This window comes from Stenella coeruleoalba (genome assembly GCF_951394435.1).
Source record: "Stenella coeruleoalba genome assembly, chromosome: 9".
Taxonomy (NCBI): domain Eukaryota; kingdom Metazoa; phylum Chordata; class Mammalia; order Artiodactyla; family Delphinidae; genus Stenella; species Stenella coeruleoalba.
Window position 1 is genome coordinate 50,951,529 of NC_137155.1, and position 15,057 is coordinate 50,966,585.

The 15,057-nt window shown below is 36.4% G+C and overlaps 1 protein-coding gene across 10 annotated transcripts in view; it reads right to left on the reverse strand.

Moving 5' to 3' along the window:
* CDK14 (cyclin dependent kinase 14) overlaps positions 1–15,057 on the reverse strand; it is a 591,667-nt gene that overhangs the window by 271,067 nt on the left and 305,543 nt on the right. For all 10 annotated transcript variants that reach the window (XR_013829689.1, XM_079931296.1, XM_079931294.1 and 7 more), the window contains one exon: positions 12,020–12,143. Coding sequence is in view for 9 of the 10 variants with exons in the window: in XM_079931296.1 (XP_079787422.1) it covers positions 12,020–12,143 (124 nt within the window). In the remaining variant the exon portion in view is untranslated. The remainder of the gene's footprint in view (positions 1–12,019; positions 12,144–15,057) is intronic.

Consider the following 15,057-nt stretch of genomic DNA (forward strand, 5'->3'; position numbering starts at 1 on the left):
AATCATGGAAATAGAACAGAAAAGATACAAGAAATGTTTAACAAGGACCCAGAAGAACAAACGAGCAAACAATGATGAACAACACAAAAAATTAAATTAAAAATTCTGTAGAAGGAATCAATAGCAGAATAACTGAGGCAGAAGAAAGAATGAGTGATCTCGAATATAAAATAGTGGAAATAACTACTGCAGAGCAGAATAAAGGAAAAAGAATGAAAAGAATTGAGGACAGTCTCAGAGACCTCTGGGACATTAAACTCACCAACATTCGAATTATAGGGGTCCCAGAAGAAGAAGAGAAAAAGAAAGGGACTGACAAAATATTTGAGGAGATCATAGTTGAAAACTTCCCTAATATGAGAAAGGAAACAGTAAGTCAAGTCCAGGAAGCACAGACAGTGCCATACAGGATAAATCCAAGGAGAAACATGCCAAGACACATGTTAATCAAACTATCAAAAATTAAATACAAAGAAAAGGTATCAAAAGCAGCAAGGGAAAAACAACAAATAACACACAAGGGAATCCCCACAACAGGTGATCTTTCAGCAGAAACTCTGCAAGCCAGAAGGGAGTGGCAGGACATATTTAAAGTGATGAAAGGGAAAAACCTACAACCAAGATTACTCTACCCAGCAAGGATCTCATTCATATTCGATGGAGAATTTAAAAGCTTTACAGACAAGCAAAAGCTAACAGAATTCAGCACCACGAAACCAGCTTTACAACAAATGCTAAAGGAACTTCTCTAGGTAGGAAACACAAGAGAAAGAAAAGACCTCCAATAACAAGCCCAAAACAATTAAGAAAATGGTAATGGGAACATACATATTGATAATTACCTCAAATGTAAATGGATTAAATACTCCAAAGATATAGACTGGCTGATGAATACAAAAACAAGACCCGTATATATGCTGTGTACAAGAGACCCAATTCAGACCTAGGGACACATACAGACTGAAAGTGAGAGGATGAAAAAGATGTTCCATGCAAATGGAAATCAAAAGAAAGCTGCAGTAGCAATTCTCATATCAGACAAAACAGACTTTAAAACAAAGACTATTACAAGAGACAAAGAAGGACACTACATAATGATCAAGGGATCAATCCAAGAAGATATAACAATTGTAAATATTTATGCACCCAACATAGGAGCACCACAACAGATAAGGCAGATGCCAACAGCCACAAAAGGGGAAATCGACACTATCACAATCATAGTAGGGGACTTTAACACCCCACCTTCACCAATGGACAGATCATCCAAAAATGAAAATAAATAAGGAAACACAAGCTTTAAATGATACATTAAAGAATATGGACTTAAATGATATTGAAAGGACATTCCATGCAAAAACAACAGAATACACTTTCTTCTCAAGTGTTCATGGAACCTTCACCAGGATACACCATATCTTGAGTCACAAATCAAGCCTCGGTAAATATAAGAAAATTGAAATTGTATCAAGTGTCTTTTCGACCACAATGGTATGAGAGTACATATCATTTACAGGGAAAAAACCTGTAAAAAATACAAATACATGGAGGCTAAACAATACACTACTAAATAACCAAGAGATCACTGAAAAAATCAAAGTGGAAATCAAAAAATTCCTAGAGACAAACAACAATGAAAACACGACAACCCAAAACCTATGGGATGCAGCAAAAGCCGTTCTAAGAGGGAAGTTTATAGCAATACAAGCCTACATCAAGAAACAAGAAAATTCTAAAATAAACATCCTAAACTTACACCTAAAGCAATTAGAGAAAGAAGAACAAAAAAACCCCAAAGTTAGTAGAAGGAAAGAAATCATAAAGATCACATCAGAAATAAACGAAAAAGAAATGAAGGAAACAATAGCAATGATCAGTAAAACTAAAAGCTAGTTGTTTGAGAATATAAACAAAATTGATAAACCATTAGCCAGACTCATCAAGAAAAAACGGGAGAAGACTCAAATCACTAGAATAATAAATGAAAAAGGAGAAGTAACAACCGACACTGCAGAAATGGAAAGGATCATAAGAGATTACTACAAGCAACTCTATGCCAATTAAATGGACAACCTGGAAGAAATGGACAAATTCTTAGAAAAGCACAACCTTCTGACACTGAACCAGGAAAAAACAGAAAATATAAACAGACCAATCACAAGCACTGAAATTGAAACTGTGATTAAAAATCTTCACACAGGGCTTCCCTGGTGGCACAGTGGTTGAGAGTCGTCCTGCCAATGCAGGGGACATAGTTCGTGCCCCGATCTGGGAAGATCCCACATGCCGCGGAGCGGCTAGGCCAGTGAGCCATGGCCGCTAAGCCTGCGCGTCCAGAGCCTGTGCTCCGCAACAGGAGAGGCCACAACAGTGAGAGGCCCGTGTACCACAAAGAAAAAGTCTTCAAACAAACAAAAGCCCAGGAGCAGATGGCTTCACAGGCGAATTCTAACAAACATTTAGAGAAGAGCTAACACCTATCCTTCTCCAACTCTTCCAAAATATAGCAGAGGGAGGAAAACTCCCAAACTCATTCTACGAGGCCACCATCACCCTGATACCAAAACCAGACAAAGATGTCACAAAGAAAGAAAACTACAGGCCAATATCACTGATGAACATAGATGCTAAAATCCTCAACAAAATACTAGCAAACAGAATCCAACAGCACATTATACGGATCATACACCATGATCAAGTGGGGTTTATTCCAGGAATGCAAGGATTCTTCAATATATGCAAATCAATCAACGTGATACACCATATTAACAAATTGAAGGAGAAAAACCATATAATCGTCTCAATAGATGCAGAAAAAGCTTTCCACAAAATTCAACACCCATTAATGATAAAAACCCTGCAGAAAGTAGGCATAGAGGGAACTTACCTCAACATAATAAAGCCCACATATGACAAACCCACAGGCAACATTGTTCTCAATAGTGAAAAACTGAAAGCATTTCCACTAAGATCAGGAACAAGACAAGGTTGCCCACTCTCACCACTCTTATTCAACATAGTTTTGGAAGTTTTAGCCACAGCAATCAGAGAAGAAAAAGAAATAAAAGGAATCCAAATCGGAAAAGAAGAAGTGAAGCTGTCACTGTTTGCAGATGACATGATACCATACAAAGAGAATCCTAAAGATGCCACCAGAAAACTACGAGAGTTAATCAATGAATTTGGTAAAGTAGCAGGATACAAAATTAATGTACAGAAATCTCTTGCACTCCTGTACACTAGTGATGAAAAATCTGAAAGAGAAATTAAGGGAACACTCCCATTTACCATTGCAACAAAAAGAATAAAATACCTAGGAATAAACCTACCTAAGGAGACAAAAGACCTGTATGCTGAAAATTGTAAGACACTGATAAAGAAATTAAAGATGAAACAAACAGATGGAGAGATACACCATGTTCTTAGATTGGAAGAATCAACATTATGAAAATGACTATACTACCCAAAGCGATCTACAGATTCAATGCAATCCCTATCAAACTACCAATAGCATTTTTCACGGAAATAGGAGAAGAAAACTGCACAATTTGTATGGAAACATGAAAGACTCCAAATAGCCAAAGCAATCTTGAGAAAGAGAAACGGAGCGGGAAGAATCAGGCTCCCAGATTTCAGACTATACTACAAAGCTACAGTAATCAAGACAGTATGGTACTGGCACAAAAACAGAAATATAGATCAATGGAACAGGATAGAAAGCCCAGAAATAAACCCATGCACCTATGGTCACCTTATTTGTATTAAAGGAGGCAAGAATATACAATGGAGAAAAGACAGCCTCTTCAATAAGTGGTGCTGGGAAAACTGGACAGCTACATGTAAAAGAATGAAATTAGAACACTCCCTAACACCATACACAAAAATAAACTCAAAATTGATTAGAGACCTAAATGTAAGGCCAGACACTATAAAACTCTTAGAGGAAAACATAGAACACTCTATGACATAAATCACAGCAAGATCCTTCTTGACCCACCTCCTAGAGAAATGGAAATAAAAACAAAAATAAATAAATGGAACCTAATGAAACTTAAAACCTTTCGCACAGCGAAGGAAACCATAAATAAGATGAAAAGACAACTCTCAGAATGGGAGAAAATATTTGTAAATGAAGAAAGTGTCAAAGGATTAATCACCAAAATTTATAAGCAGCTTATGCAGCTCAATATTAAAAGAACAAACAATCCAATCTAAAAATGGGCAGAAGACCTTAATAGACATTTCTCCGAAGAAGACATACAGATGGCCAACAAACACATGAAAGAATGCTCAACATCACTAATCATTAGAAAAATGCAAATCAAAACTACAATGAGGTATCACCTAACACCAGTCAGAATGGCCATCACCAAAAAATCTACAAAGAATTAATTCTGGAGAGAGTGTGGAGAAAAGGGAAAACTCTTGCACTGTTGGTAGGACATACATTGATACAGCCACTATGGAGAACAGTATGGAGGTTCCTTAAAAAACTAAAAATAGAACTACCATATGACCCAGCAATCCCACTACTGGGCATATACCCTGAGAAAACCATAATTCAAAAAGAGTCATGTACCACAATGTTCATTGCAGCTTTATGTACAATAGCGAGGGCATGGAAGGCACCTAAGTGTTCACTGACAGATGAAGGATAAAGAAGATGTGGCATATACATACAATGGAATATTACTCAGCAATAAAAAGAAACGAAATTGAGTTATTTGTAGTGAGTTGGATTGACCTAAAGTCTGTCATACAGAGGGAAGGAAGTCAGAAAGAGAAAAACAAACACCGTATGCTAACATATATATGGAATTAAAAAAAAAAGGAAAAAAATGGTTCTAAAGAACCTAGGGGCAGGACAGGAATAAAGATGCAGATGTAGAGAATGGACTTGAGGACACGGGGAGGGAGAAGGGTAAGCTGGGATGATGTGAGAGAGTGGCATGAACTTATACATACTACAAATGTAAAATAGATAGCTAGTGGGAAGCAGCCGCATAGCACAGGGAGATCAGCTCGGTGCTTTGTGACCATCTAGAGGGGTTGGATCGGGAGAGTGGGAGCGAGATGCAAGACTGAGGAGATATGCGGATATATGGATATGTATAGCTGATTCACTTTGTTATAAAGCAGAAACTAACACACTGCTGTAAAGCAATTATACTCCAATAAAGATTTTTAAAAAAAAAGAAAGTATACATGCACCACAATGTTCATTGTAGCACTATTTACTGTAGCTAAGACGTGGAAACAACCTAAATGTCCACTGACAGAGGAATGGATAAAGAAGATATGGCACATATATACAATGGAATATGACTCAGCCATAAAAAGAATAGAATAATGCCATTTGCAGCAACGCAGATGCAACTAGAGATTATTATACTAAGTGAAGTAAATCAGGAAGAGAAAGACAAATATCATATGATATCACTTACATGTGAAATCTAAAATATTACACAAATGAACTTATCTACAAAACAAAAACAGACTCACAGATATAGAGAACAGACTTTTGGTTGCCAAGGAGGAGGGGGTTGGGGGATAGGTGGTCTGCGAGTTTGGGATTAGCAGATCCAAACTATTATATATAGAACGGATAAACAAGGTCCTACTGTAAAGCACAGGGAACTATATTCAATATCCTGTTTTAAACCATAATGGAAAAGAATATGAAAAAGAATGTATATATATGTATAACTGAATCACTTTGTGTACAGTAGAAATTAACACAACATTGTAAATCAACTATACTTCAATAAAATAAATTTTTAAAAAATAAAGTCCATTTAAATGGAGGAAAAGCACAGGTATGTTAACATACCTGGGAAAAGTTACATTATGATAACACAAAACAGAAAGAACGATATAATGAAATGTCATCAACATCCCTTTTGAATCCAAGAAAACTTCTGAATGGATGAGCGGGGATATTAAACAAGATTTAAATAATGACGCTAAGTGATATTTCATGATCCTAGAGAAGACAATTTGAAGTATCAACACTCCTTTTCAAAAGGGTTACTACATCTTTAAAATAATGAGTCATGGGGATTAACTTTAATTCACATGTTAATCAAATTATTTCTAACATGGAATGTTGATAATGTATTTGATACATTTTAAGACATGTACATTTTGATTTGGAATTTTAATGAATCCCAGAAAAATTAGGTAGAAAAACAGCCCTTTCTTTGGTTCATATTGTAGCACAAATTATTATAAAAATATTCTTCAGTTTTCAGAGCTTCATGAAAGCAACTGCCTAAACTTTGCATTAAAACTGCTTATGTTAAAATTCAAAGGACCTTTCTAAAAGTAGATTGATACCTCACGTTAGACAATAAAGATATTTTTGCTAATAGAAATTATATTCGAAACCAAATATACAGTAAAATTGAATCCTACCAGTCAAAGCATGGTTAGTTATATCTAACATTTAATTTATAACTATGGCTTCAATTGTGAATTTTATAGGCTAACGATAAAAAATAGTTAAAGGTTTGTAATTTGGGGACTAACAGGCTTTTATTCAGAGACTTTATATTTATCACACAGACAGACTCTACTCTGCATCTGAAAGCAGTTGGTTTCTTTCTGTTTTCTACTATTCCCTACATGAATTCTGAGAGACACATTACAAACAAACCCTGCACTCACCATGGCCTCTGCAGTTACATCTCTGGTGTGTTCTGCAAATTAATCTAAAATGTGATTTACAATAACTCCTTTTTCAAATTAAGACAAGGAACAGCCTGGAGGAGGAAACTACCAACATTAGGAAGGTAACATTTTAGACCTCTGGTGGGAAAGAGACCTGTGTAATTTTACTTGATTAAAACCACAGAGCTGTTTAACTTGGTTCCTACATTAGGAAAGCCAGTAAAATAAGCCAAGACCTTAAATGCTTACATTACAGAGTTTGCACTGTCTCTTTTTTTCAGGGGCAAATTTAACCCAGCTGTCTTTCCATGTAGCAAGGCCCTGACCCCTAAAAATAGCAGAAGAATGGCTGGAAAATGTGGGTGACACAATCATCAACATCTTGCAAGAACTGCAGAAAGCTGCAATTCTACAGACTCATCTATTTTGTTTTCATCTCATTTACATGGAAAAATACCTTTAAGTTTTCATACTATCATGCTGCAAATGAACATTAACTTCTTGGTGAGCTTATTTATGCATTTACTTGTCACACTACGATAATTTTCTTCTAATGTGATCTCAACACATATCATAAAAGTGTGGCTCTCATCTACTTGAATTTCTAGAAGCCAGAATAAAAAAATTAGACCATAGGAAGGGATGGTATAGCCTTGATTATGGATTCAATTGACTGATTTTTATCCAACAGTGAATATCTGATCATTAGAAAATAAGTTAATAATTTCAGAAATGTACAACATAAAAAAACAACTCTGAGAAGAATCTTAGAAAGTATCTGTTCAATGCACTTATTTTTTAGTTGAGGAGTATAAGCTCAGAGGGGATAAATGACTTCCTAAAAGTCATAAGCTAGTTATAGACAGAGCCAGGTCTCCTAATTCAAGGCTCAACACACTGATTTCAACAATAGTACAACCAGACAATCATTTAAGGTCTGCAGAGTAGGAACTTCAAATCTTATACAACTTTTCTACATGTTTACGTTCACTCAGTGATATTTATTTCTGCAGCTTTAGGCTATAAATATAATACCAAGCAGATATGTAGAGCCAATGTATAATAGCCTCAAAGCAATCCTGAGGCTCCAACACCATCTGAAGTCATCTAATTCCATCTGCACTCTTGACTATGCCAGGACAGGCCAGCACTGATGAAGAGAAAATTAATTTGTAAACTGTTGGTTTGCTAAAGCGAATCAAGCAGAAATTAGTAAATTCACTAGTAATTAGTAAATTAGTGGGTCTTAGCCTTTACATTAATACTCAATTTTGTTATGCATATTGTTTCTTCATTCAACCAATATTTACTGAGCATCTCCTATGATCTAAACATAGCACAGACAACAGTGAGCAAGACAGGACTTCCCTGGTGGCCCAGTGGCTGAGACTCTGCGCTCCCAATGCAGAGGGCCTGGGCTCCATCCCTGGTCAGGGAAATAGATCCCCCATGCATACTGCAACTAAAGATCCCTCATGCTGCAATGAAGATCCCGCATGCCACAACTAAGACCCAGCACAGCCAAATAAATAAATAAATATAAGAGTGAGCAAGACAGGCCATGTCCCTGCCCTCATGGAATTTACAATCAAGTAGCAGAAGCAGAAAATTAACCAATAAACAAATGACAAAATAATTTTAGCGTGCCATAAATGCTACTGAAGAAGTTGAACTGGGTGATCATGGTGGTAAAATTCTATTTTTGGAAAGGTGGTCTTTTTGCACAGGTAACATATGATCTATGATATGTGTGATGAGAAAGAGGCAGCCACGTGAGAAGCAGGAAGAACAGTATTCCAGGCAAAGGGAAAGGCTAAGTAAGAGGCTCTGATGTGGGAATGCGTTTGGCGTTTGGCTGTACTACAGTAGGCAAGGAGGAGCAAGGTAGTGAAGACATAGGCTGGGTAAGGGATTTGAAATAGTTTTTCCCAAAAATAATGTAAACACGAACCCTTTTTTAGAAATGAGTCTAAACACTACACAATTTTATTATCTTATTATATACAGGCGGGACAAACTTCTGCATTAGGAAAGCCATAGTGATTCTAAATCATGTGTAATTTACTTATTTTTACATGCATATAGAAAACAAGTCTCAGGTAAGTGCTTAAATATGATTTTGTTTACAAGGAAAAAAAAATAGTACAGCATTTTGACCACCTGGAATTCAGAACTGCATTCCGTTTAAACATGAATGGGTCTATGGATACATTATCATCTGGTTTACCTTGTCCAGCAGGTAAAATCTCCAAAGGACTAAGGCTGAAATCACTCATTACTACTGAATTAGTCAAATGACAAAATGTTCTTTAAATTATGTGATGCATTTTTTTGGTATTAGTGCAATCTATTTTCGTAGCACGAGTGTCATATTTGTCATATGTATAAAATACATAGAATGGTTAATAATTTCCTATAATTATTAATATATAAATATATACAATGAACAATAATTTACTGGAAGATTAGGCAGGTCTGTAAGGTAAAATATCTATGTATATAAATACAAAGATCCTGGGCCACCTGAAATTGAAGGATGTGGATCAAGCATCTGAATTCCAGTTTTGTGAGCAGCTACCGTCATATAATCAAGCCTGTGAGAATTTCTAACCCTCTCTGAAACTCACGTCTCTCTCAAAAGTATAGGTTACTATACATTACTAGGTTTAAGAGACAATGAAACAAGAATTTCTAAGCGTCTGGCACACAGAATAAACTCAATAAATTTTAGTGCTTCTCCCTCCCCCCATATATTTCCTCTAATAAAAACAGTAGCATCAAAGATACAGGAATTATACTCATACAGATTTCATTTGTACCTCTGAATCAAAATTTTATGATATTTTTCACATAAGAGATAGGGGTAGGACAAAGGAACTGCTGCTAAAGCTCTTTACACATCAAACCTGAATTAAGACCTAGTGTTTCTAATTGTTCTGCTGCCTGGAACCGTCCCATTTTGACTGTCTAGCTCCTCCATCTCAGACTGTGTTTCCTTCATCTCAGACAGAAACACGTGCCCAACCGCAGTAAATCACAGTTAATCGCATGTCTTAAATTAAAAGACAAAAATGATGCACAATTGGGAGAAATTGTCAGTTGGTGAATGAGTCTCCCTCATTACACTTCGTACACAGGATGCATGCCAAGTCTGTGTTCCAGGCAAGAAGATTCAGTCTATGACACTGAGGTACAACCTTTGTGCAGAGCAGTCTGGTCCAAAGAATCAAATGCTTTAAAACATGCAACGCTGTAATTGCAGCATATATGGAACATTCAATACAGGACTGTGCATAATCATGAACAATTAGAAGGAACCAAAATATTCACTGATGAGGGACTCAATAAAAAGACTAGGTCTTGGCTATTAAAGGAAAAATCTATGCTGTTACAAATGATTTTTTCATATTGAATAACAGGAGAAAATGTCCATGAAATATTCTTATGTGAAAACTGCTTACAAAACAATGTTTCTTTTTTTTTTTTTTCAGGATTATATAATTGATGGAAGAAGCAAGAAAAGAGAGAGAGAAGGAGGAGAAAGACACTGGGAAAATATACAACAAAAATGTTAACATTTGTTATCTCTGAATTGGTCATACTTTCTAAATTTTCTAATTTTCTAAAAAAATCTTTCTAAGTTGTTTAAAATTACGCTTGAATTTATCTCTGAATCTATCGCAAAATGTCAGTTTTAAAGATCCATAAGAATCTTTTAAGGTGAACTTACCTATTATAATAAAAACGTCATCGTAAAATTAAAAAATAATCCCCCAGTAAGCACTTAGATACAATTCTATTATTTCCTTGGTTATACAGACAAAATAAACTTTGTAAAAATGTATTCTATAAATACACAAGAAAACCATGTTCAGCAAAATTAAACGTTCAATACAATAATTTATTCCAACATATACCTTATATTAACATACTAGAAAAAAATCATTATAAATTCTTACTAATTTAATAGTAATACCGACAAACTATAAAATATGTTCACAGCAAACCCAACAGCCTTGAATTTGAGGAACTGAAAATCTTCTCTCTTCCACCCACCTACTCTCCCATTATTTTCTACACTGCAATAGAAAGACTTTACATCTAGCCACCTAGTATTATTCTGATGCTAAAACCTGACAGCAAACAACATATACACACACACAAATAAGATGAGAACAAATAAAGTTTTGCAGTATATCACCAATCATGCTAACTTTTGTTTCATTTCAATTTTAGAAGAAAAGAATATAAAAAACCCAAGAGTAGAGTCATTCCAAAGGTACTGATCAGTCTACTAACCTTGAAATAAGAAATAAACATTTCCTGCTCTCTTTTATTTCTCAGGGGCTGGGGTGGGAAAAGATAATCATATTTCGGTAAAAGCCCATATCTCAACCTCAGGCGTCTTTGTGTCCCAAGGGTAATATTTCCATTCCATTCTTAATGGAACAAATTTCTAATCAGAATATGTATTCAAAAATAATTGAGACAATGCAATGTCAACACATCATGCTGCCATCAGCGTTCCTGGTGCTGGGAATTGACTTGGCACACTCTGGTGTGACAGGGAGTCAGGGCAGTGCAGACACATCAGACATGATGATGAAGTGAGGGGAGCCAGCAAGGACAACACAACAGCTCTGCTCCTCTTTGGGTGCTTAAGTCAGTGTTGGATGAAAGCTTCTAAGCTGTAAGAGGCCAACCTTAAAACCTTTAAGGAAGGGATGACTTTTAATGGATCCAGGCCAGGACCTCAACTTTTAAATCAGCATCAGTGTCTACTTTTATAAAGTTATTGAGAATTTTTCAAACAACAGTCACTTTCAGAAAGGTTAACACTGCCCCTAGATTTTTAAATTATTAAAATCTCAGGACAACATACACTACTGAATATATTTTGTGATGCTCTGAAACAGTCCCAAGGTTTAAATCCAGGCTTCTTCAAGTTTGACAATATATTGGTAGTTGTTGAAGCCGGGTGATGGGTAATGGGGCTCCTTATCGTATCCTTCTATTTTTGCCTGTGCTTGACATTTTCATAATAGAAAATGGAAAAAATAGATTTCTTTCAATGTATTTTATATTCAAAATTTTACTGACTTTTCCTTTGGAAATATATGAGATCTGATTTGTGCTTATGATTATTTAATGCTTTAACAAGCAATGTGGATTTTTAAAAAATCTACCAAGCATGATGTTGATCATAAAAAAAATTTTTTTTTCACTCCTGAAAAAATGTTACCAGGATCTGGAATGATAGAAGAAGTGCACCTAAACAAATGCAGTGCCACCATCTGCCTGGCATTCTCACAGTGTGACAAAATAGACTGGTAATTAACTGCTTTCCTACCGAAATCTGCCAGCTTTAACTCCCCCGTGTCACTGATCAGAAGGTTCTGTGGTTTCAGGTCTCTGTGCAAAATATAACGCTGGTGGATGTAAGACAGCCCTCGCAGCAACTGAAATAAAAACAACTGAAAAAATAGGGAGACAAAAGTTAAAATCTGAACACAGACAAATGCCAGTTTCTACATACAGTCTGCCAAGTACTTGTGTTTAGTGAAAATGGGTACCCATCACTGAATTTCCTACCAAACTATTTAACCAGAATTTGCATAGGGTATGGAAATTCCTAATTCATTAAGAAGTAAATCTGAAAATTTCTAACAACCTATTATGTCAACCCAGAGTGATACTTCCTCAGCCAGAAAGATCTATAATCCAATCTGTGTTCTATAAATTAAGCACAATGTAAAGAATCATTTTTTAAATAATATTTTATTTCTTCAGGTCTAAATTGATGCTTGAGACAGAGGAAAAAAAATCTATCCAGAATATTATAAAAAGAAGCAGAATTTTTTACTAAGTTTATGTAAATGTGCATGTATTCAATTCCATAGAAATGACATAAACATGGTACCCGAGGATTCACCCATTAACATGCTTTAAGGAATGGAAAGATAAGAGGATTTCAAGTAATTAAAACAAAAACAGTCACATGGTCCAATTATTACTGGATTGTAATTATATTGCTTTTGCATATATGGCCATAGAGATTAGGCTGTTGCCTAAAGACAGACAGGTACCTTCACTAATTACAGAACAGATCCATCCTAAAGGGAAAGGAAACACAGAAAACAGAGAAATCAAGAATTCAAGAGCAATGGTTTTATAAGAAATAATTTTAAGAAGTGACTGATGGCCTTCCCTGTTTAGTTTCATATTGGATCCTATCAAACGTTCCCAGTTTTGATAACAAAAAATGTGAGTCACTAGGCTTTCCAATATTTATAAAAATGTTTATAAAAAAGAGACTATCTTTAAACAATTTACTTGCCAAAATAATTCTAATTGACATAGTTTTTAAAAATCAATCTCCTAAAACAAAAATAAAAACAAAAGGTTTTTTTTTTGCATGTGGGATCTTCCCTAACTAGGGCACAAACCCGTATCCCCTGCATCGGCAGGCGGACTCCCAACCACTGCGCCACCAGGGAAGCCCAAAACAAAAGGTTTTAAGTGCCATCAATACCGGAGTCTATGTAATCAGCTGGTAACAAAATGCAGTTTCAGGGAAATTTTAAATGAATTAGATGCCAAGTGTGGGCAGTATAAGGATTCCAGGATCTTCAAATGAAAAGACTGGCAACTCCCTGAGGGCCCTGGAAGCTAGCATTTCTGGAATATTTTCCAACTAACTAGGGGCTCTGAAAGCCAAGTAAATTTTTTAGAGAGTGGATACCTTGAAATAACAGTAGATGAATTCATTTCAAAATCTCTGTATGTGATAATATGCTGTGGAGCAGTGAAGGCCTCGGATCATTATTTCCAGAATCTAAGTACCAGAAACTAAAAACCTGTTCTGTGTTAGCCTGGATTAAATTACTGGCTCAAGAACCTCGGGAAGCAAATGTCTCCTGGACTCCTCTTTTCAATCCTTTCTGTGTAGCAGATGGAAAGACTTAACGCCATCACCAGCAGCTTCCAGCCTCGTTCCTCACTTCTAATACCCCCTGCATCCTGAAGCCGAAAGCTTACAATTTCTAAGAAAATCCATATCCCTTCAGTTTAGAAGGAAGAAAGGATGAGCAAATAAAGCCGCTTTGTGTTTTCAAAATCTTTTCATCAATCAATCAATCACAGAGGCAGACCACATAACAAACTTAATTTCAAAAATAAACTGATTTTGAAAAGAAAGTTTGCATTCTGCAAGGTGCCAGCAGAGACTTACCAGACTGCGATTATCTATTTAACCACAGCAACACATCTTAGTTGAACAAGCAATGACACAAAGTGTCAGCTGCCGTTCTATGCATCATAGAATACGAACTCATTTGATCTCTGTAATAATTTTAGTGGTGAAGGTACCACTATTAAATCTGTATTAGTGATGAGGAAACTGGGATCAGTTTAAGTGGCAGAGCCAGGACTCAAACCCAACAAGTTTGACTCCAAACTCCATGCCCTTAACCACTCTACTATAGGAATCTTGGCCAGAACATAAGTAGGGAGTGTTGATATAGAAGCTGCTTCCTCCAACTAACAGGATAAAGTCTGGGCATCTAACAGCATGGCCTTCGAGGCTGCTGCGCTGAGCCCTGATTCCAGCTGGGTGCCCAGGCATCATCACTCTACATTCCCTGACTCCAAGCAGTCTCACGCACGCCCATACGCAGAGCATACTGCTCTTCAGCCCTTTACCTTTGTTCTTACCTATTCTCTGACAGAAAAGCGCTGTCTCACCTTTGCCTGCTAATCTCCATGTATTTCTTAGGTCTCTCCTCAAAAACCACTCCTCCCTGGAGGCTTTCCTGACCCTAGGCCTTCCCTCTCCCTACAGGTCCGTGTGAGGGGTTCCTCCTCTGTGCTCCTGGGGCAGCCGCTACATCTGTCTATTGCAGTTATGGTATTACCCTATCTCCCTCAGACTGTGTGCCTTAACTACCTTCCTAACCTGGGTCCACAGCTGACACTCATATACCAGTAATGTGATGACTGAACAGAATTTAGGCACAGCTGGAGGAAGTAGATACAGAAATAACAGACGCCTGGAATGGGAGTCTCTAGAAGCTAAGGGTAGAAGTGGGTAGATCAAGCAGTCCCAAAGGGCTCTTCTTTTAATACCTTTACCAATTAGTGAAAATATATAATCCTCATGCTAATCCAGAAGCTATTCAAATAGGGTAGCGTATTAAAGAGGATTAAGAAAATCAGTGATAGGAAAGGATGCAACCACACACTCCAACTGAAGTTGTATACATGACAAACTAAGCCCCAAACAAGACAAGTAGAACCCCAAACATTAAGTTGGAGCCACAAACAAATTTTTAAATCTTTGATCAATGCACAAAGTCAGAACAAATCCCCACAGAATAAATTCATTCAGGA